General features: G+C 50.8%; 1 protein-coding gene across 2 annotated transcripts in view; it reads right to left on the reverse strand.

Moving 5' to 3' along the window:
• LOC119953077 (microtubule-associated serine/threonine-protein kinase 3-like) overlaps positions 1-25,170 on the reverse strand; it is a 119,461-nt gene that overhangs the window by 65,890 nt on the left and 28,401 nt on the right. For both annotated transcript variants that reach the window (XM_038776900.1, XM_038776899.1), the window contains 3 exons: positions 19,852-19,937; positions 2,795-2,864; positions 402-480 (listed from right to left, as the gene is read on the reverse strand). In XM_038776900.1, coding sequence (XP_038632828.1) covers positions 402-480; positions 2,795-2,864; positions 19,852-19,937 — 235 coding nt within the window. The remainder of the gene's footprint in view (positions 1-401; positions 481-2,794; positions 2,865-19,851; positions 19,938-25,170) is intronic.

The raw sequence follows: 25,170 nt of genomic DNA on the forward strand, positions 1-25,170 counted from the left end.
AAAGCCCAGAGTCGCCACATTCCGGCACCTGTTCGGGAAGGCCAGTACGGGAATTGAACGCACGCTGCTGGTCTTGTTCTGCATTACAAGCTAGCTGTTTAGCCCAGCCCCTTCCACCACAAACCCCAATTTTCCCATTTTCTACCACTTCCCATCATCCCCATCCTCCCACTACCTTGGTCCTCGATCTTCCCCCTCCATTCCTCCCTTCTCCCTACCAACCTCCTTTATCACATCTCCCCCTCCCCCTCCCACCCAACCTACCCTCCCTCTCCTACCCTTCTCTCCCCACCACTGTCTCACCTTCCCCATTCTCCCCTCCTTCCCACCTCCAGATGAGAAACGTCCCAGACTGGGAAGGATTCTGAGACAATCCGATGATCCCAAGATGAGTAACTTACTGAGAGGGTAGAGCTGGGAGTGTTGGTTCCATATCCTGATGATGGGAGTGAGGCCAAAGACCATCGACGACCATCCACCCTGACAAGAAGCAGTTAGAGAATGAAGAGTCAGCTGAACAAAATCCTCTCACAAACTCATCCAATTCCAATCAACTGGGCACTTGATCTCAAGCTGAAGGTGTCAGTGAAGTGGATCTAGCTGATCAAAGAACATCATTACTCAATCAGATAGCCTGAAACAGGGGACTGGGATCAGGATTGGGACCAAGGGCCTAGGGATTGGGGTTTGGAGACAGGGTCTGAGGTCAGGGGTCAAGGCTGGGATTTGAACTCGGGGTCTGGAGCCAGAGTAGTAATTGGGTTTGGGGGCAATGGTCAGGGCTGGAATCAGGTTTGGAATTTGGGGCTGTCACAAGACAGACCCCAGGAATGCAGCTATCACAGACTTGCACAGTTAGTGAAAGGACCTTGGTGTGAAGAAAAGACCTTAATCAGTACTTGAAGAAATAATCCAGACTAACATTTTGGGAGGAGGATCTGTTAGATCTGAAAGATAGAAGCCAACTGCAAGAGGAAAGAGCCTCAGTCCAATGGGCTAATTTCAGGAACTCTCAATTCTAGCTGATATTCAGCATAAATACAAATTGACAAAGTCCAAGATTTACTTCACAACCATTGCTATATTTACTAATCAGATTGACCCAGATTACAAGGAAATGTTTACAATGAGCAATGGGTTTTAGGTGTAATGGACTATGGACTATGGGGCATGCCCGCGGATGGAGGTGGCTAGCACGAGGGGACATAGCCTTAAATTGAGGGGTAATAGATATAGGTCAGAGGTCAGAGGTGGGTTTTTTACGCAAAGAGTGGTGAGGCCGTGGAATGCCCTACCTGCAACAGTAGTGAATTCGCCAACATTGAGGGCATTTAAAAGTTTATTGGATAAGCATATGGATGATAAGGGCATAGTGTAGGTTATATGCCTTTAGTTTTTTTTCCATGTCGGTGCAACATCGAGGGCCGAAGGGCCTGTACTGCGCTGTATCGTTCTATGTTCTATGTTCTATGATCATAATGGGCAAAGGGCCCTAAGTAGAATGGACACTGGGGATGGGCATTTTGCATAACTGTAAGGGACAGTGGGGAATGGTTGCAATAGGGTCATGTCTGAGATCGGCAAAAGGGCCATGAGTGTAATGGGCAAAAGGACCATGATTGTAATGGGCAATGGGACCATGAGTGTGATGGGCAAAAGGACCATGAGTGTAATAGGCAAAAGTGCCATGACTGTGATAGGCAAAAGGGCCATGATTGTGATAGGCAAAAGGGCCATGACTCTAATGCGCAATGGGACCATGACTGTGATTGGCAAAAATACCATGAGTGTAATGGGAAAAAGAGCCATGACTGTAATGGGCAAAAGGGCCATGACTGTGATGGGCAAAAGGACCATGAGTGTAATGGGCAAAAGTACCATGATTGTGATGGGCAATGGGACCATGATTGTGATGGGCAAAAGGGCCATGAGTGTAATGGGCAAAAGGGCCATGATTGTGATGGGCAAAAGAACCATGATTGTGATGGCAAAAGAACCATGATTGTGATGGGCAAAAGGACCATGAGTGTGATGGGCAATGGGACCATGATTGTGATGGGCAAAAGGACCATGATTGTGATGGGCAAAAGGGCCGTGAGTGTGATGGGCAATGGGACCATGATTGTGATGGGCACTGGGGCCATGAGTGTGATGGGCACTGAGGCCATGAGTGTGATGGGCACTGGGGCCATGAGTGTGATGGACAATGGGACCATGATTGTGATGGGCACTGGGGCCATGAGTGTGATGGGCACTGGGGCCATGAGTGTGATGGGCACTGGGGCCATGAGTGTGATGGACAATGGGACCATGATTGTGATGGGCACTGGGGCCATGAGTGTGATGGGCACTGGGGCCATGAGTGTGATGGGCACTGGGGCCATGAGTGTGATGGGCACTGGGGCCATGATTGTGATGGGCAATGGGACCATGATTGTGATGGGCAATGGGACCATGATTGTGATGGGCAATGGGACCATGATTGTGATGGGCAATGGGACCATGAGTGTGATAGACACCGGGGCCATGAGTGTGATGGGCACTGGGGCCATGAGTGTGATGGGCAAAAGGACCATGAGTGTGATGGGCAAAGGGGCCATGAGTGTGATGGACACTGGGGTCAGGACTGTAACAGGAGCATGCTGGTCTCAGATGGGTGTCCAGGAAGGAGACAAATAGGACAGTGGGAATTTAATTTTTTCCTATTTCCAATATTCTTCATTTCGGATCACTGGGACACTCTGCAATAATCCAATATACTTGGTGGAGTTCAAAACACAGAAATTCACATTACCTTCGAGCAAATGGGAAGTTGGGAGCGATACTGATGAGGGAATTCCTCGGACTGTCCAATGGACTTCCAGCTAAAAAAAAACCACAAACAAATTGTTGAGGAAATTAGGAAGTGCCATCCAAAGTAAACAACTTGGAAAAATAACTAAGGAATGATCTCCCTTTACACTGTCCCCATCAAACACTCCCAGGATAGGTTCAACACAGGGTTAGATACAGAGTAAAGCTTCCTTTACGCTGTCCCAATCAAACACTCCCAGGACAGGTACAGCACGGGGTTAGATACAGAGTAAAGCTCCCTCTACACTGTCCCCATCAAACACTCACAGGACAGGTACAGAACGGTGTTAGATACAGAGTAAAGCTCCCTCTATACTGTCCCCATCAAACACTCCCAGGACAGGTACAGCACGGGGTTAGATACAGAGTAAAGCTCCCTCTACACTGTCCTCATCGAACCCTCCCAGGACAGGTACAGCACGGGGTTAGATACAGAGTAAAGCTCCCTTTACACTGTCCCCATCAAACACTCCCAGGATAGATTCAACACGGGGTTAGATACAGAGTAAAGCTCCCTCTACACTGTCCCCATCAACACTCCCAGGATAGGTTCAACACGGGGTTAGATACAGAGTAAAGCTCCCTCTACACTGTCCCCATCAACACTCCCAGGATAGGTTCAACACGGGGTTAGATACTTAGATACAGAGTAAAGCTCCCTCTACACTGTCCCCATCAAACACTCCCAGGATAGGTTCAACACGGGGTTAGATGCAGAGTAAAGCTCCCTCTACACTGTCCCCATCAAACACTCCCAGGACAGGTACAGCACGGGGTTAGATAAAGAGTAAAGCTCCTTCTACACTGTCCCCGTCAACACTCACAGGAAAGTACAGCACGGGGTAAGATACAGAGTAAAGCTCCCTCTACACTGTCTCCATCAAATACTCCCAGGACAGGTACAGCACGGGGTGAGATACAGAATAAAGCTCCCTCTACACTGTCCCCATCAAATACTCCCAGGACAGGTACAGCACGGGGTTAGATACAGAGTAAAGCTCCCTCTACAATGTACCCATCAAATACTCCCAGGACAGATACAGCACGGGGTTAGATACAGAGTAAAGCTCCCTCTACAATGTCCCCATCAAACACTCCCAGGACAGGTACAGCACGGAGTTAGATACAGAGTAAAGCTCCCTCTACCCTGTCCCTATCACAGACCCCCAGCACGGGGTTAGATACAGAATAAAGCTCCCTCTGCACCAGGATTGTGCAACTTTCCTTGTACATTTCAATTTTTTTCTCACTCAAGGAACCCATTAGCAACAGAAGAATAAAGTTTGGCACAATGTTAAGTATGATTTTTTTTTTCATTTCAAGTATGAAAAGATTCAGCCCCTGCTGAGCAAAAAAATTGCCGAAATAAGAAATTGTGTGTGTGCATACATTATAAAGATGAGCAATAAATAAAGATGACCATTAGAGTGTGAAAGGGCGAGTGTGTGCGTGTCCAGCTCATTCCCAGTCTCAGGCTGCTCGCTCACTCACCTTCAGCCAGTGTGAGGATGGGTGAGTGCCTGATTATTGTGTGGGAGTGAGGGTGAATGGGAACCCTGAAACTGGAGTGAGTCAGACACAAACCCTCCCCTCTGTCTCACCTTTCCCTCACACACACTCACCCCTCTCACACATATACACACCTCTCACACACACACTCACCCCTCTCACACACACTCACCCCTCTCGCACGCACACTCACCCCTCTCGCACGCACACTCACCCCTCTCGTACACATACACACCCCTCTCGTACACATACACACCCCTCTCACACACATACACACACTCATCCGTCTTTCACATGCATACCCCTCCCTCTCTCACGCGCACACACACAAACACACACACAGCCCTCTCTCTCACACACACGCTCACCCCTCTCACACACATACACACACCTCTCACACACATACACACACCTCTCACACACATACACACACTCACCCCTCTCACACACACTCACCCCTCTCACACACACTCACCCCTCTCACACACACTCACCCCTCTCACACACACTCACCCCTCTCACACACACACTCACCTTTCTCTCACACACATACTCACCCCTCTCACACACACACTCACCTTTCCCTCACACACATACTCACCCCCTCACACACACACTTATCCGTCTTTCACATGCATACCCCTCCCTCTCTCACCCGCACACACACAAACACACACACAGCCCTCTCTCTCACACACACACTCACCCCTCTCACACACACTCACCCCTCACACGCACACACTCACCCTTCTCTCTCACACATACTCACCCCTCTCACACACACACACTCACACTCACCTTTCTCTCACACACACACTCACCCCTCTCACACACACACACACACACACTCACCTTTCTCTCTCACACATACTCACCCCTCTCTCACACACACACACTCATCCGTCTTTCACATACACACACACAAACACACACATACATACACACACACACCTCTCTATCTCTCTGTCTCACACACACATGTACAGACACACAGATATAAAGTAAACATTGGGCCAGTCAGGTATCTGGATTGGATATACACTTTACAAATGATGTCAGTATCCATATGGATTGTTGTTCAGCCCTCGATTTTTGCCAAGACAAATTGGATCATGTATTGGTTGAAAATCCACCATGATTCAGGGATATTATCAGTGTGTTCATTACCCATTACAAGGGACATTTAGAAAGATGTTATGGGGACAACTCGACACGACCATTAACACTCTGCCCATAAGAACTTTGTCAAATCTCTCCCCGTTTCCATCTACCACTGACCTTCAATCTATTTCCAGTCCCTCTTAAACAGTATAAAATTCATCACATTTCTCCCTCTCTTTAACTCTAGAGAAGAGTCATACAAACTCAAAACGTTAACTCTTTCTCTCTCCACAGATGCTATCAGAGAAAGGCTGGGTTAGCAGCCTGGCCTCCGGGCCCCGAAACCGCTCTCAGCGTATCGCCAACATTTTAAATGTGCATCAATTCCCCAGCGAAGGGCCCCAGGGCTGCTGCTGCTCCACTTCCCCATCCCCCCCCCCCCCCAACTCCGGGCCGACCCAGGCCGGTCAGTTGCCATGTCAGCCCAGGTCGAGTAGGCTGCCCACTCCCTGCCCCTACTACACCGGACATTTCTAGAAACTGTTTCATCTCCTGGACGGGAAGGATACGGGAAGAATAGGTAACACAAGTGGATAGCATTGTGGCTTCACAGCGTCAGGGTCCCAGGTTCGATTCCTCGCTGGGTCACTGTCTGTGCAGAGTCTGCACGTTCTCCCCGTGTCTGCGTGGGTTTCCTCCGGGTGCTCCGGTTTCCTCCCACAGTCTAAAGATGTGCAGGTTAGGTGGATTGGCCATGATAAATTGCCCTTAGTGTCCAAAAAGGTCAGGAGAGGCTATTGGGTTACGGGGATAGGGTGGAAGTGCGGGCTTAATTGGGTCGGTGCAGACTCGATGGGCTGAATGGCCTCCTTCTGCACTGTATGTTCTATGTTCAGAGCTGCTGCCTTTTCCAGTATTTTCTGTTTTTACTATGTCCTTCCTCTTTCACGTAAACATACCAAACATGCACAAAGTTTGGTGAAATAATAATGCAGGTCTTTACTTGAAAGTAAGCCATTATATAGATAATGTTGATTAGGGAGCTGTGAGTCCTGCAAAAATCCCACAATTCATGGGCCTAATGCATCACATCCTGTCAAGATCAGTCATGGTTGACAATAGTTTAAGATATGCTTCTTTAAAGCACATCGTATCACGACATCACACTTTTTTTCGAGCTAAAGGTTTACCTTACAGAATTAAACCATAACCATGACAGCACGGTAGCACTGTGGATAGCACAATTGCTTCACAGCTCCAGGGTCCCAGGTTAGATTCCGGCTTGGGTCACTGTCTGTGCGGAGTCTGCACATTCTCCCCGTGTGTGCGTGGGTTTCCTCCGGGTGCTCCGGATTCCTCCCACAGTCCAAAGATGTGCGGGTTAGGTGGATTGGCCATGATAAATTGCCCTTAGTGTCCAAAATTGCCCTTAGTGTTGGGTGGGGTTACTGGGTTTGGGGATAGGGTGGAGGTGTTGACCTTGGGTAGGGTGCTCTTTCCAAGAGCCGATGCAGACTCGATGGACCGAATGGCCTCCTTCTGCACTGTAAATTCTATGACAGCAAAACAAAATAATTTTCCAGACGCTTTCGATTGTTGCACCAAAGGCCTTTTTCCGGAAGCTAGACATGATTATTTCAGAGTTTGTGTGGGTGGGGGAGGTGCCAAGAGTAAAGAGGATCCTGCTGCAGAGGCAGAAGGAAGGGTTGGCGCTGCCAAACTTGCTGCATTATTATTGGGCGGCGAGCGTGAAGAAGGTGAGCCAGTGGTGGGAAGGACAGGGGGCCGAATGGGTTAGGATGGAGGAAGAATCCAGTCTGAGGTCTATGGTGACGGCGGCGTTGCCACTGGCGCCAAGGAAATACACGGAGAGCCCAGTGGTGCAATCCACAGTGAAAGTGTGGAATCAGTTGAATCCACATCGGCCCTTGGAAAGAGCACCCTATTTAAGCCCACACCTCCACCCTACCCCCACAGCCCAGTAATTCCACCCAACCTTTTTGCACACCAAAGGGAATTTAGCATGGCCAAGCCACCTAACCTCCACATATTTGGACTGTGGGAGGAAACTGGAGCACCCGGAGGAAACCCACGCAGACGCGCTGAGAACGTGCAGATCCCGCACAGACAGTGACCCAAGCCGGGAATCGAAACTGGAACCCTGGATTTGTGAAGCAACAGTGCTAACCACTGTGCTACCATGCTGTCCAATTTTACAGTTTGTACAGGGATGTCGGTGTTAATGCCGTTGTACGAAAACCATGGATTTGAGCCAGGGAGACAGACGGTATGTATGGGATGTGGAGAGAAGTGAGGTAGTCAGGATGAGAGACGTGTACCCGGAAGAGAGTTTTGCTAATATAAAGGAACTAAAAGAGTGGGTAGAGCTACCGAGAGGAAGCGAGTTTAGATACTTGCAGAAAAGGGACTTTGCACAGAAAATCTAGAAACAGTTCCCCAATTTACCAAATTGTATCTCCCTGGGAGAGGAGATAACATGGGGAGTATGGAGCGAGGCACTACGAAGGGTGAATTCAACTTCCTCGTGGGCGAGGATGAGCCTGATACAATTCAAGGTGGTAAACAGGATGCATATTGTGGTGATATGCATCACTGTAGATACACAAAGGGTTAATGTAAGTACACGTAGACTAGCTAGACACCAGAGGGAGCACCAGAGACATGACACACAGACATTCAACCAATAGGTCAGTAAGATAGGACACGACCAATGGGCATTCACGATACACACAGAGGTGACACTACCACAGGGGGCATTACACCAACCCATATAAAAAGGACACAGCACACATGAAATGAAAAATGAATGAAAATGAAAATCGCTTATTGTCACGAGCAGGCTTCAAATGAAGTTACTGTGAAAAGCCCCTAGCCACCACATTCCGGCGCCTGTTCGGGGAGGCTGTTACGGGAATCGAATCGTGCTGCTGGCCTGCTTGATCTGCTTTCAAAGCCAGTGATTTAGCCCTGTGCTAGACAGCCCCAGCCCCATGATCTTCCTCTTTCCAGTGGAGACACTCAGTGAGTACAGACACAGGGTGGATTCAACAACACACCCACCACGTGGATTGCAGCAGTTCGTCAGTCTGAGTAGCTATAGAAGGATTAACAGTAGAGGCGAATCCGAGTAGGAGAATAGTAAATAGTTTAATAAACGTGTTGAAGGGAGGTCCGGGTGGGGATGGTCTGGGAGGCTCTGAAAGCAGTGATCCGGGGGGAGCTGATTTCCATCCGGGCCCATAGGGAAAGGAGGGAGAGGAGGGAGAGGGAGAGACTGGTGGGGGAGCTCCTGGACGTGGATAGGAGGTATGCGGAGGCCCCGGAGGAGGGGTTGCTGGGGGAACGACGTACTTTGCAGGCCAAGTTCGACTTGTTGACCACCAGAAAGGCAGAGACACAGTGGAGGAGGGCGCAAGGCGCGGTATACGAGTATGGGGAGAAGGCGAGCAGGATGTTGGCGCATCAGCTCCGCAGGCGAGGTGCGGCTAGGGAAATTGGTGGAGTGACGGATAAGGGTGGGAATGTGGTGCAGAAGGGGGCAGAGGTGAACGGGGTCTTTAGGGACTTTTACGAGGAACTGTACCGGTCGGAGCCACCGGTGGGGGGGGGGGTGGAGAGCTTCATGAACAAGCTACGTTTCCCAAAGGTGCAGGAGGAGCTGGTGGAGGGGCTGGGGCCGCCAATAGAGTTGGAGGAGCTAGTCAGGGGGATTGGCCAAATGCAGTCAGGTAAGGCGCCAGGGCCGGATGGGTTCCCGGTGGAATTTTATAAAATGTATGCGGATCTGGTGGGCCCCCTGTTGGTGCGAGCCTTCAATGAGGCATGGGAGGGGGGGACTTTGCCACCAACGATGTCATGGGCATAGATCTCTCTGATCCTGAAGCGGGATAAGGACCCCTTGCAGTGTGGATCATCTCGCTCCTCAATGTTGATGCTAAGTTGCTGGCGAAGATCCTGGCCACCAGGATAGAGGACTGTGTGCCAGGGGTGATACACGAGGATCAGACAGGATTTGTCAAGGGAAGACAGCTTAACACGAATGTGTGGAGATTGTTAAATGTTATTATGATGCCAGCAGTGGAGGGGGAGGCGGAGATAGTGGTGGAGCTGGATACGAGAAGGCGTTTGATAGAGTTGAGTGGGGGTACCTGTGGGAGGTGCTGGAGCGGTTCGGATTCGGGGAGGGGTTTATCAAATGGGTGAGGTTGCTCTACGAGGCCCCGATGGCAAGTGTAGTTACCAATGGAACGAGATCAGAGTACTTCAGGCTCTACCGTGGGACCAGGCAGAGGTGCCCCCTGTCCCCCTTGCTTTTTGCACTGGCAATAGAACCTCTGGCTTTGGCGCTGAGGGAGTCGGGGAGGTGGAGGGGCCTGGTGCGGGGTGGGGAAGAACATAGGGTATCGCTGTATGCGGACGACCTGCTGTTGTATGTGGCGGACCCAGAGGGGAGAATGCCGGGGGTGATGGAGCTGTTGGCTAAGTTTGGGAGCTTTTCAGGCTATAAGTTAAATCTAGCCAAGAGTGAGGTATTTGTAGTACACCCGGGTGATCAGGAGGAGGGAATTGGGAGGCTCCCGTTTAAGAGGGCAGTGAAGAGTTTCAGATACCTGGGGGTGCAGGTGGCCAGGAGTTGGGGGACTCTCCATAAGCTTAATTTTACCAGGCTTGTGGAGCAGATGGAGGAGGAATTCAAAAGGTGGGACATGGTGCCACTATCGCTGGCGGGTAGAGTGCAGTCCGTCAAAATGACGGTTCTCCCGAGGTTCTTGTTCCTTTTTCGGTGTTTGCCCATCTTTATCCCTAGGGCCTTTTTTAGGAGGGTGACTAGCAGCATCATGAGCTTTGTTTGGGCGCATGGGACCCTGAGGGTGAAGAGGGTCTTCTTGGAGCGGGGTAGAGATGGCGGGGGGCTGGCGTTACCCAATCTCTCGGAGTATTATTGGGCGGCCAATGTGTCGATGGTGCGCAAGTGGGTGATGGAGGGGGAGGGGGCAGCATGGAAACGGTTGGAGATGGCGTCCTGTGGAGGCACAAGCCTGGGGTCCCTCGTAACAGCGCCGTGGCCGCTCCCTCCTACAAGGTATACCACGAGTCCGGTGGTGGCAGCTACCCTCAAGATTTGGGGGCAGTGGAGGAGGCATAGGGGGGAAGTGGGGGGCTCGATGGAGGCTCCGTTAGGGGGAACCATTGGTTTGTCCCGGGGAACATTGATTGGGGGGCTACAGGGTTGGCACAGAGCGGGCATCAGACAGCTGAGGGACCTGTTCATTGATGGGAGGTTTGCGAGCCTGGGGGAGTTGGAGGAGAAATTTGGGCTCCCCCGGGAACATGTTCAGGTATCTGCAGGTAAAGGCGTTTGCTAGGCGGCAGGTGGAGGGATTCCCTTTGCTTCCCGCGAGGGGGGTGAGTGACAGGGTGCTTTCGGGGGTCTGGGTGGGGGATGGGAAGATATCTGATATCTACAAGGTAATGCAGGAGGTGGAGGAGGCGTCAGTAGAGGAGATAAAGGCTAAGTGGGAGGGGGAACTGGGGGAACAGATCGAAGATGGGACATGGGCTGATGCCCTGGAGAGGGTTAACTCTTCCTCCTCATGTGCGCGGCTTAGCCTCATCCAATTCAAGGTGCTGCACCGGGCCCACATGTCCGGGTCTAGGTTGAGTAGGTTCTTTGGGGGCGAAGACAGGTGTGTCAGGTGTTCGGGGTGTCCAGCGAACCATGCCCATATGTTCTGGGCATGCCCGACACTGGAGGAGTTCTGGAAGGGGGTGGCGAGGACAGTGTCGAGGGTGGTAGGATCCAGGGTCAAGCCAGGCTGGGGTCTCGCGATTTCTGGGGTTGGGGTGGAGCCGGGAGTGCAGGAGGCGAAAGAGGCCGGTGTGCTGGCCTTTGCGTCCCTAGTAGCCCGGCGGAGGATCTTGCTACAGTGGAAGGATGCGAGACCCCCAAGCGTGGAGACCTGGATCAATGACATGGCGGGATTTCTCAAGCTGGAGAAGGTCAAATTCGCCCTGAGAGGATCGGTACAAGGGTTCTTTAGGCAGTGGCAACCTTTCCTCGACTTTCTGGCTCAGCGATAGGGTACTGGGTCAGCAGCAGCAGCAACCCAGAGGGGGGGGGGGGGGAATGGGGGGGGGGGGAATAGGGGGGGGGGGAAATGGGGGGGGGGGGAATAGGGGGGGGGGAATGGGGGGGGAATGGGGGGACGGACGTTGACTCTGTTTGCTTATTTAATTTTAATTTAATTTATTTTTAAGTTTTCTTGTTGTTTATTGGGTTTGGGGGGGTGGGGGGGCGAGATACATGCGTTTATACGGTCTTGGGGGTGTTACGGTTTTTATGGCGTTTTATTGTGGCTTTTCATTGTTTGTTGTTATATTTTCTGTAAAAATTTCAATAAAAATGATTTTTTTTAAAAAAATAAACGTGTTGAAGTTATCTCCACATCTGAACCTTCCTTTGTCAGAGTGAACATCGAGGAAGCAGCTTATGCTACGCCAAGAGCTTAACAAGACACATATGACTCGGACGAGGATGAGTGGGTTCTTCCAGGGAGTGGCAGATTAGTGTGAGAAGTGTGGGCGGGGACCAGCAAACCACCCACATATGTTCTGGTGCTGCGGGGAAGTTGGAGAGATACTGGGCGGGAGTGTTTGCGTTGCTAACGAAGATCGTGGGGGAGGATGTTGGGCCGGACCCTTTGTTGCCGATATTTGGAATATCAGAGAATCTGGAGCTGATGGAGGGGAGGAAGGCTGATGTTGTGGCCTTCGCCTCTCTGGTTGCCCGGCCATGTTCGTGACCATGTTTGAGAACTTGGTTGTCGCACAGGGGGGTGGGGGGGGGGGATTTACAGTGCAGAAGGAGGCCATTCGGCCCATCGAGTCTGCACCGGCCCTGACAAAGAGCACCCTACTGTAGCCACCTGGGGTGGCCACTGCCCAACACAAAATGGAAGATTGCAAGGAATGCAGGGAAAATGGACATGTTGTAAAGCAAGCAGCTTGCAAATCGATTGTATATTGGGACGACTGCAGAAACCAGTTTTGACTGTTGCAGAAACCAGACAGCACTGTGAAAAGAAACCAGTTAACATACTAATGAGGCGATACCGGGCGATCCCCAGATACAATGGAAACAAGTTAAACACAGATCGATACATTCGATGGAAGGCCAGACACTGTGGTGCCAGAGAAGCCCAAAACAATAAGTCCCAAGAACCGCCCCAGTGACTGAGGAACTACCCCATGATTGGAGGGTTCAAACATATCGATTGGGAAGAGACCCAATCGATTCCAAGCAGGTAAGTGAGTCCGCCCAAAGGGGCGCGGATCCCCTGGGATCTATAAAAGAAAGGTCCCACACCTGGTTCAGTCTCCTGTCTCCTGGCTCCTGTCTCCTGATCCAGCCTTCGGACAGCAGCCACCAACAAGTAAGTGCCTTCCAACGACCGCTACCAGAGATAGGCACTTCTGACCCCCTTTTCAATTGATACCAACCTGAAGTCTGCAGACCAGAGCAGAGCAAGAGGCCTTGTTCCCTGACCCAGCAGTTCCTTCGAGATAAGTATTAGTTGTTTAGTAGTAGGAATAAGTTTAATCCTTTTAGCGTGTGCATGGGTAGTTATTATAATTGTATTATAATAAACTCTAGTTGTTTGGACTTACTAATTGGTGTACGGTTTTATTGCTTTGAACTTCACCTTGAAGCTTGTGGCGGTGTCTTAACGACACCTGGCGACTCCAGAGCTTAGACAAGAAACAGAGCCAAATTGAGTGTTCAGCACACTCACACAGAAGTCACAACACCACTGAAGCCCAAGTATCTACCCTATCCCCGTAACCCAGTAACCCCCACTTAACATTTTTTGGACACTAAGGGCAATTTAGCTTGGCCAATCCACCTAACCTGCACATCTTTGGACTGTGGGAGGAAACCGGAGCACCCGGAGGAAACCCATGCATACATACATGAATGGGCAGGGAGCAGAGGGATACAGATCCTTAGAAAATGGGCGACAGTTTTAGATAGAGGATCTGGATCGGTGCAGGCTGGGAGGGCCAAAGGGCCTGTTCCTGTGCTGTAATTTTCTCTGTTCTTTGTTCTTTGACATGGGGAGAACGTGCAGACTCCGCACAGACAGTGACCCAAGCCGGGAATCAAACCTGGGACCCTGGAGCTGTAAAGCAACTGCACTAACCACTATGCTATCCTGCTGCCCGGGATCACAGCAATAAATGAACAAGGCTCTGAAATGGTCATTTGCTTATCTATTTAGCTCTAGTTATGATCATCGTTGCTAGAGGCTGATGGCGGTTTCAGAATGCTGGTTTAGGATGCTTTATGTTGCATTTCAAACCGTGTTCTGTTTGCGATATGTTTGCTCGATGTTTCTGGTTGTGGTGTTTCTCTGATTAGGCATCAGTGTTTCATCACACTGTCATGCCTCCTTGATATAATCTTGGGCAGGATTCTCCGCCCCCCCGCCGGGTCGGAGAATCGCCGGGGGGGGGGGGGGAGCGGGAATCGCGCCGCGTCGGCCGGTGGGCCCCCCCTCCGGCGATTCTCCGGCCTGCAATGGGCCGAAGTCCCGCCTGTTCCATGGAGGTCCCGCTGCCGTAAATTGGAGTTGGTCCCTTACCAGCGGGCAGGCTCCGGGGTCCTCGGGGGGGGGGGGGGGGCGATCTGGACGGGGGAAGCCCCCACGGTGGCCTGGCTCGCGATCAGGGGCTGTACCGTGGGGGCACTCTATTCCTATGCGCTAGGCGATGGGCGGCGCGAAGGTGACCCCCTCCTGCTCATGCGCGGGGATGACGTCAGCAGCCACTGACGCTCCCTCGCATGTGCAGACCCGCGCAGGCCGGCGGAGTCCCGTTGGCCCTGGCTGGCACGGCGCCAAAGGCCTTCCACGCCGGCTGGCGGGGCACAAACCACTCCGGCCTAGCCCCTGAAGGTGCGTAGGACGTCCGCACCTTTGGGGCGGCCTGACGCCGGAGTGGTTTGCGCCACTCCACTGCACCGTTTCTGCCCACCCCGCCGTGTCCAGAGAATCCCGCCCCTTGTTTTTTTTTTCATTCATGGGATGTGTGACAGTGGCTGGAACAACATTTATTCCCGATCGCTAATTGCCCTTGAACTGAATGGTGTTTGACCAGGTATTCAAGAGTCAACCACTGTGGATCTGCAATCACATGCAGGCCAGGCCAGGTAAGGATGGCAAATTCCCTTTGCAAAAGGGCATTAGTGAACTTAATGGTTTCATGGTCAAATTTCACCACCTGCCGTGGTGGACTTCAAATCTAGAGCCTCAAACTCGGAGTCTCTGGATCATTAGTCCAGGGACAATATCCCCCATGCTGACCATTTCGTTTTTAAAATAAACTTAATGTAGCTAATTCTTTTTTTTCCCCAATTAAAAGATAATTTAGCGTGGCCAATCCACCTACCTTGCACATCTTTAGGTTGTGGGGGTGAGACCCATACAAACACGGGGAGAATGTGCAAACTCCACACGGGCAGTGACCCGGGGCCGGGATCGAACCTGGGACATCAGCGCAGTGAGGCAGCAGTGCTAACCACTGCACTACCATGCTGACCATTTCTGCTGGATTTTCTATTTAAGCTTTCGCTCCGATGTTCAGGTTAGCTACTTCATTGCATTTTTTAAAATTTAATTTATGGGATGCGGGCATCGTTGGTTAGGCCTGCATTTATTGTCCATCCCTAATTGCCCTTGAGAAGGTGGTGGGTAAGCTGCCTTCTTGAACCGCTGTAGTCCCTGAGGTGTAGGTAAACCCACTCTGCTGTTAGGGAGAGAGTCCCAGGATTTTGCCCCAGCGACAGTGAAGAAGCGGCCAATATATTTCCAAGTCAAGGTGGTGAGTGGCTTGGAGGGAACCTCCAGGTGGTGGCGTCCCCATGTGTCTGCTACCCATGTCCTTCTAGATCAGTAGTTCTCAACCGGGGTCCACATGGACCCTGGGGGTCCATGTAACATTACTGGGGGTCCACACAAAGAAAATACCGAATTGGGGGTCCACGGTGATATTTTAGTGGTCCATAGAGCAATTCTACTTCAGAACAATTGTTATTACTGAGAATTAAATTTTTACAGTAATCTACGCCATATTAAAATACTAAAAGTAGAAATATTCATGTAGCTATGAATTGTTTATGGCAATCAAGTAGAAGAAAAAAACTTTACATTTGACAGTGTCGTAAATTTAAAGTTACCTAGAACAAACAGAGGTGAAAATCACCCATCGTTTCTCCTTGACAAGTTTAATGAATGATTTAACACAGTAATCACTAGAAACTGTGTATATTTGATATGAATTGGTTATTTTTAGAGTAATTTAATTCAATTTAGTAAAAAGTTTTTTTCATTACTTTTCATATTAGAATAAGTTTGGCAACGTACGAAAATACCGCTAATCCGTTTCCAACCCTCACGGTAAGGTAGATGGACTTTAGTCATCGGACAAAATATAAGGATTAGTTTACCACGCATATAAGAAGCTTTTTTTTCTGTGGAATAGCTATGGGGCCCACAAAAAAAAATTAAGAGGAAAAGGGGTCCATGGGTTAAAAAAGGTTGAGAACTCCTGTTGTAGATGGTCGCGGTTGTGGGTTTACCAGGTGTTGTTGAAGGAACCTTGGTGAGTTACTGCAATGCATCTTGTAGATGGTACTCAAAGCATGTTGGTCATGGGCATCTTTTAACTTCCCCTGTTTTTTTGAGTAATGCATCACATATTCCTGGAAGTATTTATGAGTGATGATGGGGAGAATTGACCACACTTATCTGCCGAACAGTATTTCTGTGTTGGTTCCACAATGCATTCAGAATGGGATACATATTTGGTTCCAACTGTGTTACGCAGCCTGTTAGTTGATGATTTGCATTGCAGAGTTAGGGGGAAAAGTGTAAACATTGGGTTTCTCATGGCACTCCTCACGGTCTCTCATCCTTGTCATTGTCTCGACGATGGCGACCGTGGGCATCTTGCATGTTGGTAGGCCTAAAATCATCGATCTGTGGTATCCATGAGATAAAGTATGTGGGGTGATAACGAGACTGGAGTGTAATTAATCCTAGGAATCACTGAGCGGGATTCTCCAACCCCCTGCCGGGCCGGAGAATCGGCGGGGGACAGCACGAATCCCGCCCCCGCCGGCTGCCGAATTCTCCAGCGCTGGGGTTTTGGCAGGGGTGGAAATTACGCCGCGCCGGTCGGCGGTCGCTGGCAGCGCCCCCACCCCCCCCAGCGATTCTCCGGCCCGCGGTGGGCCGATTCGCCGCCCGCTTTAGGCCGGTCCCGCCGGCGTAAATTAGATCTCGTACTTACCGGCGGGATCTGACTCTGCAGACGGCCTCCGGGGTCCTCGGGGGGGATCTGGCTCTTGGGGGTGTCCCCACGGTGGCCTGGCCCGCGATCGGGGCCCACCGATCAGCGGGGCGGGCCTGTGCCATGGGGGCACACTTTCCCTCCGCACCGGCTGCTGTGGACCTCCGCCATGGCCAGTGCGGTGGGATGACGCCAGGACATGCTGGCGCTCCCTGCACATGCGCCAACTCGCGCCGGCTGGCAGAGGCCCTTTGCCATCGGTTGGCGTGGTGCCAACCCCGCCGGCCTAGCCCCTGACGGCGCGGAGGATTCCGTACCTTCCGAGCGGCCCGATGCCGGAGTGATTCACGTCACTCCTCCACACCGGGACCTCCCACCCCGCTGGGTAAGGGAGAATCCCGCCCCTCATCTCTGAGCCGTTGTACAGTGTGTTTGGCAGAGGTTGGTCGAATCATTTGCCACTTCTGTGGGTACATATATTTCAGATGCGAAGTGGAAGGATGTTTGCACCCTCACCGATTTTTGCACAAACCTTATGCTGACCCTTCATCTGTGGATATATAATCCAGATGGTGATTCTGATGGTACCTCTCCATCAATACATTCTTTGGTGTGAAACATGCTGAATGTTGGCTCAGTTTGTGTATCAATGGTCTGATCATCTTTTGGCTTGACTAGACATATTGTGGGTCTTGTTTTGATGCTCTGGGTTGGTTAGAATGTTGTACCTCCCTGGCCCGTTTGTGGCTCTTCACAACATTGAACCACTTGTCTTGGTCTTTGCTTTCTGCATTCACATTTCCAATGTCCTCTGTTGCCACGTGAAATGAAATGAAAATCGTTTATTGTCACGAGTAGGCTTCAGATGAAGTTACTGTGAAAAGCCCCTGGTCACCACATTCCGGCGCCTGTTCGGGGAGGCTGGTACGGGAATTGAACCGTGCTGCTGGCCTGCCTTGGTCTGCTTTCAAAGCCAGCGATTTAGCCCTGAGCTAAACCAGCCTTGCATAGGGTGTTAAAAGCTGGGCAATTTCTGGGTATATGTATGAGGCCTTGCGAACTAGGCTTGGTGAACGAATTACACATAGTCTATAGACTCTGTTTACCCATCAGTATGGCTTTGTACTCGTGTCCACTTTGTAGTACTGTTTCCACACTGTAACCTTTGGGTTGGCCCATGATATCTTTTTGGGAACTTTTCCATTGAGTTAATGCTGTCATGAGCTTGATTATTCTGTCAGCTAATGCAGCTGCCATGAAGGGTCTGATCTCACCAAATGGGAACAGAGTACCACAGTGAGCACGCTCACAGTGTTGGGGAACATCCCGCCACCCAACACCCATTCAATTAGATACGGGGCCTCAGCGGGGAACGTGCGGTACTCAGCCCCGTGTTCTGCACTGAGGAGCTCCGCTCGCGAGAGATCCAGGCGGCACAGTGGTTAGCATGCTGCCTCATAGCGCCGAGGACCCGGGTTCGATCCCGGCCCCAGGTCACTGTCCATGTGGTGTTTGCACATTCTCATCTTGTCTGCAACCACAACCCAAAAGATGTGCAGGGTAGGTGGACTGGCCACTCTAAAATTGCCCCTTAAAAAATAGTCGTTCCCATTTTGAACTAGCTTACTGACATCCAATGCCTGAGGTAAGCTCCCAGATCAGAGGTACGGTGTGTAGAATCTATACAGAATTGCAGAATCACATGCACATGGTGAGTTTTGATGCTGTTTTGCTTTCACGCCAATTATTTTCCTCTGCTGGATATGGGAGGGTTGAAGATTGTATATTTTGCAGTCAAATCTTCAGAACCATGTTGCCCCATGTTACATTCCTCTTCTGATAAATGTAAACATGCAAACTGTGCACAAGGATTGGTGAATCAATAATGTGGGTTCTTTATTTGAAGGTAAGATTATGTACAGATAATATTCACAAAAAGAGAGGGCGGCACGGTGGCGCAGTGGTTAGCACTGCTGTCTACAACACTGAGGACCCGGGTTCGATCCCGGCCCCGGGTCACTGTCTGTGTGGAGTTTGCACATTCTCCCCGTGTCTGCGTGGGTTTAACCCCCACAACCCAAAAGATGTGCAGGTTAGGTGGATTGACCACGCTAAATTGCCCCTTAATTGGAAAAAAATAATTGGGTATTCTAAATTTACTTTTTAAAATATTCAATAAGAGGCTGTGAGGCACATGTGAAATGAAAAAATGAAAATGAAATGAAATTAAATGAACAAGTCTGATCTCGACCACTGCTGCTTTTGACTGTCCACACGTCATGGAAGAATACATTACATCCTCTTGAGGTGGGTAATGAGTGACAATATTATTCCTCTTTAATGGTTGATTCACACCATATCACAACACCTGTGGGATTCGCATCATCTCCAAGTCGCGGACACCCTCCTCACTTGGAATTATGTTGTCACCCCTTCAGTGAAAATCCTTCCCCAACACCTACACCACATGGACTGCAGTGATTCAAGAAGGTGACTCACCACTACCTTCCCAAGGACAGTCCAGAATGGATAAGAAATGCCAGCGAGTGATATGTTCAACATTGAACTTTATTTAAAACCTGTCAGTAGGGGTCACCTGAGGCTCGGTTCCTGAAGAACTGCTGCCCTTACGGCTTGAATCCCTTGGTAGATTCTGCAGCGGCCAGTCAAACAATGTGGCTGCTTAGCTCCAGTATAAACAGGAATCTGCCCCTGTGGGTGAGCAGGAGGTCAGTTCAGGTCAGCGAGCAGCTACTCCCCCACTCACTGAAATCTACAGCAATCGGCCAAACGGGTGATTCCTTGGGTTTGGAGTTTCAGCGTGAAATTCACACAGGAACCTGCTTCCACCGCATTGCCAATGAGTATACATTGCTGCTATGTCGATCGCACAGGTTTTCGAAGAAGATTCCAGAACACGGATTTACACTTTGAACCCCCTCCCCCCTCAGCGATTGCAAATCGTGGGCGAGGAACAAAGAACTGATTTGAAATGGTTCTGAACGTTGTGTTACCTACCTGCTGGCACAGAGAGTGGCGAGAGTGGCCGAGAGAGACTGGGAGATGGCGAGTTGACCACAAGGCTCTTCCTGGTGCTGCGGCAACTGAAAAATTAAGAAAACAACATTCAGCCTGTGACAGTTCAGGAAAGGGGTGGCGTCCATGTGGGCAGAAAGTGGGGAACCGTGAGGATGACCAAAACTACATGCATAACAAGAACAACAACGTGTACAACACCTGTAGCAGAATGGAACATCACAACCGGCGGGATTCTCTGATCCTGAGGCCACGTGCGGAGAATCGTAAAGGCTGCCGTGGGACAGGCCGTGACCCACGGCAGCCTTCACGCCCACTTCCGGGGCCGATTCTCCCCCCTGGGCGGGACTAGGAGCGCGGCCCCGTGCGTCACGCCAGCTGACGCGGCCGATGACGTTTGCCGCGCATGCGCAGGTTGGCGTCTTTCTCCTCAGCCGCCCGGCTTGATCTTGCTGGGCGGCGGAGGGAAAAGAGCGTCTGTTTTGGACGCTGGCCCGACGATCGGTGGGCACCGATCGCGGGTCTGTCCCCTCCCGAGCACAGTCGTGGAGCTCCCGTGCCAATCGGACCTCTAGATGCCCAAAACGGGCATCTGGCGCCCGTTTCACGACGGCAGCGAGCAGGTGTGTTTGCTGCCCAGGTGAAACGGGCATGAAGGGCCGGCCGCTCGGCTCATCGGTCTCGGAGAATCGCCGCTCGCCGTGAATGGGTCAGGCGTGGGGGGTGGGGGAGAATAGCGGGAGGGCGTGAAAAATGTTGGGAGGCCCTCCCGCTATTCTCCCACCCGGCGTGGGGGGGGGCGGAGAATCGCGCCCTAAGTGTTCACACTGTCGGAAACGCCGTCCCATTTCTCAATGGCGTTAACACAGCCTCAGGATCAGCAATTTTGGCCCCTACAGGGGCAGAGCACGGCACTGCTGGCGCCAATCCTCCGCTCCAAGGAGTAAGCTTGTAGATGACAGTCTTTGTTTTGCAGCCTGTACTGGTTTTCCTGCACCGTACTCACACCCTCCCTGGAGAGGGAGAGACTGATTTCAGCAAACCTTGCCATCAGTCCGTCGTTCACCTTCAGGCCTCTGTAGTTCCAGGAATCCAACACCCACAGGCTTACTGGAGAGTGTTAGCTGTGGGGCTGGGAACAGCGCTCCTTCACTGGAGAGTGGTAAGCTGGATCTTTTTGGAGAGGATCTAGTTGGATCTCTTCACCGGGCTGCCAGAATCAAAACTGAAACCAAACTAAATCCTTGGAGCTCTGAAAGAAAGTCCAGTGGGATCAGTTCCAATCACCACCTATTATCGGGCAGAGCCCAGCCCCTTGGGCCCATTCATTGGCCACCAGCCAAATCAATCAAACCAAGTCCCCACCAATCTCTGTTATCGACGTTGATCAGTCTCCAACTCCAGTTTAAACCAGCACAGTAATCTGTTCTGCTAAAGAATCCTCCTGCTTGAATTAAAGGTACACTACTTGTCTTAAAGACCCATGTATATTAATCATTCATGAATCAAAAATGTCAATTCAAAAAATAAAAGGGGAAATAAGGGAATCAACAGGGAAAAAACAGGAAGGACGCTTACATTTGTCACATCCAATCTCTTTTTGTTTCATTCATTTAAGAGTTATGGACAATTGACCATCCCAAATTGCCCTTGCGAAAGTGGTGGTGAGCTGCTTACTTGAACTGCTGCAACCCATGTGGCGTAGGTACACCCACATTGCTGATATGGAGGGATATCCAGGATTTTGACCTAGCGACAGTGAAAATACTGATGGAGGTCCAGTAGGGGGCTGATGCACAGCCGAATATAGAAGAAAAACCAAGGGTGCGATTCTGCAAAATGGAGACCGAGTGTTCGCGCCGTTGTGAACGCCGTCGCGCTTCACAATGGCACGAAACGAGCGTGGGGTCAACCGATTGTGGCCCCCACAGGGGGCCAGCACGGCGCTGGAGCAGTTCATGCCACTCCAGCTTCCCTTCCCGGCGCCAAATGGGCGCCGTGCCAACCCGCACATGCGTGGGGGACTTCTTCAACACGCCGGCCCCGACGCAACATGGCGCAGGGGTTCTGGGGCCGGAAGCGGAAGAAAGTAGGCCGGGGGGGGCGATCGGTGAGCCCCGATCGCGGGCCAGACCCCATCGGAGGCCCACCCCAGTGAAGGAGTGCTGTTCCTCGCCCCACAGGCCGCCCCCCCGACCCTTTGCGCAGAGTTCCCACCGGCATCAACCAGGGGTGAACAGCGCCGGCGGGACTCTGCCGTTTCCGCGCGGTCGCTCGGCACATTCGGGCTGGAAAATCGGCGACCCGGCCACAGAGAGCGGTCGGCTACCGGCGCCGCACCAAACACCAAATGCCGCCGATTCTCCGCACCTCGGGGAATCGCACGGCATCGTCGAGGCGGCGTGGCGCGGTTGCGGTGATTTTCCGGCCCGGCGCGAGGCTGGGTGAATTGCGCCCCAAGTGACTGTGGAAGGCAGGGTGAAGAGGAACATGTTAAGGCACAAGGGAATATGGCAAGGGTAGATGGCATTTTGTTTATTGCAAGGAGTCTTACAGGTAAGACAGATGAATCAAGGACAGTGATTAACACATGGGAGTATGATATTATTGCGATCAGAGAGACAGTGGGTGGGGCAGGACTGGCAGCTCAATATTCCAGGGTACAGAATCTTCAGGCAAGATGGGGATGTAAAAGAGGAAGTGGTGTTGCATTATTAATCAAGGAGTCAATAACTGCAGTGAATAGGGATGATATATTAGCAGGCTCCTCAATTAAGGCCATATGGATAGAACTTAAAAACAAAATGGGAACAATCACATTACTGGGAGTGTACAATAGGCCCCCAAACAGTCAAGGAGAGATAGAAAAGAAGACATGTAGGCAAATCTCAGAGAAGTGTAATAAGATAATAGGTTAGGATGGCGCTGTATAAACCACCACAGTTATAGTTCTGATCACTGCACCAGAGGAAGGATGTGATTGCACTAGAGAGGATACAGGGGTGATTCACCAGGATGTTGCCTGAGCGTTGCAGCTATGTAGAGACGGTGGTTAGACTGGGTTGTTTTTCTCAGAGCAGAGAGGACTGAGGGGGATATGATTGAGGTGCACTAATTATTTGAGGGTCAGAGATGGGGTAGGTAGGAAGGAACATTTTCCTTAGTAAAGGGGTCAATAACCAGAGGGCATTAAGGTTAAGGTTAGGGTTCGGCAGGAGATTTAGGGGGGATTCGAGGAAAAACGTTTTCACCCAGAGGGTAATGGGAATCAGGAACTCACTGCCTGAAAGGGTGGTAGATACGAAACCTTCACAACATTGAGGATACATTTAGTTGAGCACTCGGAATGGCATGGTGTACACTGACCCAAGTGCTGGAAAATGGAATTAGAATAGATAGGTGCTTGATGGCCGACGCTGACACGATGGGCTGAAGGGCCTCTTTTTGTGCTGTAAAACTCTATGACTCTGGCTCCCACTCAAGGCAGTTGCAGGGTTAAGGTTAGGATTGTAGGACTGTAATGAAGTTTTTTGGATATCCAAATCTTTTGAGTATGTTCCACAGAATCTTACAATTCACTGAGTCAAATGTTTTGGTCAGGTCAGTTCATACAATGGACAGACATATGTAACATACATGATCCAGAGTTTACAGATGACTGCAGTGTTGTTCGCCAATCAGCACCAGATCTGCAAACCGCTTTCAACCTCTTCAATTCTTCATTCAAGGAGCACAGCCTGTCCTCGAATGTTGTCAAAACAAAACTCATACCATCCCACATCTGGTCATCCAAATATTCCACCTCCCATATATGTTGAGGGAGAGACTCAGGAATATTTCCCACCTTGGCAGCCACCGCTCTCAAAAGACTACCACTGACCACGGGCTCCAACAATGAAACAGCTGCACCAGCTCAGCCTTCCCCAAACTACGACAGTGAGTGTCAGACAACAAAGACCCCCACAAGTGAACAAAAGTCTTAGTGTGCAGTCAGCACACTCCTGTACTGCAGCGAGACCTGGACCGTACATCAGCAGCAGAGAGATTCCATCAGCAATGTCTCCGCACATTCTCCGGATTCAGAGGGAGGACTTTTGAATAAACACTAGTGTTCTTTTTGAAACCAGCTCCACAAGGATTAAGGGAAAATTCCTGCAAAATCAACCATGATAGACTGGACACTGCGTCCAGATGCGTCAAAAACCATCTTCCCACCAGGCCCTGTTTATCCAAATCTCAAATGGGCAGCATTCGGTGCAGACTCGATGGGCCGAATGGCCTCCTTCTGCATGTTCTATCTTCTATTCCGGAGGACAAAGAAAACACGGGACACACATCCTGACTCTCTCCTTCAAGCACGGCATTGACATTAATAACTCCAAAAGAGCCCTTCACCACACCACACCCACTAAGGGGCTATTCAGCATGGCCAATCCACCTAACCTGCATGTCTTTGGATCGTGGGAGGAAGCCGGAGCACCCGGAGGAAACCCACGCAGACACGGGGAGAAAGTGCAAACTCCACATGGACAGTCACCTGAGGTCGGAATTGAATCTGGGTTCCTGGCGCTGTGAGTGTAGCCACCGAAGTTGGCCACTTCCCGACCCAAAATGGCGATTTACAAAGGTTGCAGGGAAAACTGGACAATTATAAAGAGACAAGCAGGTTGCAGAATGTTCCTGTGTATTCTGTCTGCAAAGAAAGCAGACAGCACCGAAACCAGCAGTTTGCATATTAATGAAGCGATCCCCGGGAACAATGGATACAACGATTAGCTACAATTGGGACATTCTATGGCAGGTCAGACTTCCTGGCGCCAACGGAGTCTGAAACAAAAGGAAACAAACCAGTTAGGAAGAACCGCCCCGCGATCGAGGGACAGCCTCAGTATTGGGGGATTCGTACCAATCGATTGGGATGAGACCCAATCGATTGACAGTAGGATCGGGGTCCGCCCAAAAGGGGGCGAAGCCCCTGGGACCTACAAAAGTCAGGTCTCAAGTCCAGTTCGCTCTCTTAGCCGGCCCTCCCAGCAAAACACCTTTGCAGCAGCTCTCTAAGAACTTGAACATGAGAAGGAGAGGCTGGACAACAGCTACACCGACAAGTAAGTGTCCAACCAACGCACGCTATGAGAATAGACACTCCTGACCCCTTAGCCCGTACCAACTGGGAAGCCTGCAGTCTCAGGACAGAACAAGAGGCCATTGTTCCCTTATCCAGTGGGTTCCCTTATGGAAGATAAGTATTGGCTTATAGTGGTAGGAATAGTTTAGTCCGTTAGTATTAGTTGCATGAGT

The sequence above is a fragment of the Scyliorhinus canicula genome, chromosome 18 (assembly GCF_902713615.1).
Source record: "Scyliorhinus canicula chromosome 18, sScyCan1.1, whole genome shotgun sequence".
Lineage (NCBI taxonomy): Eukaryota > Metazoa > Chordata > Chondrichthyes > Carcharhiniformes > Scyliorhinidae > Scyliorhinus > Scyliorhinus canicula.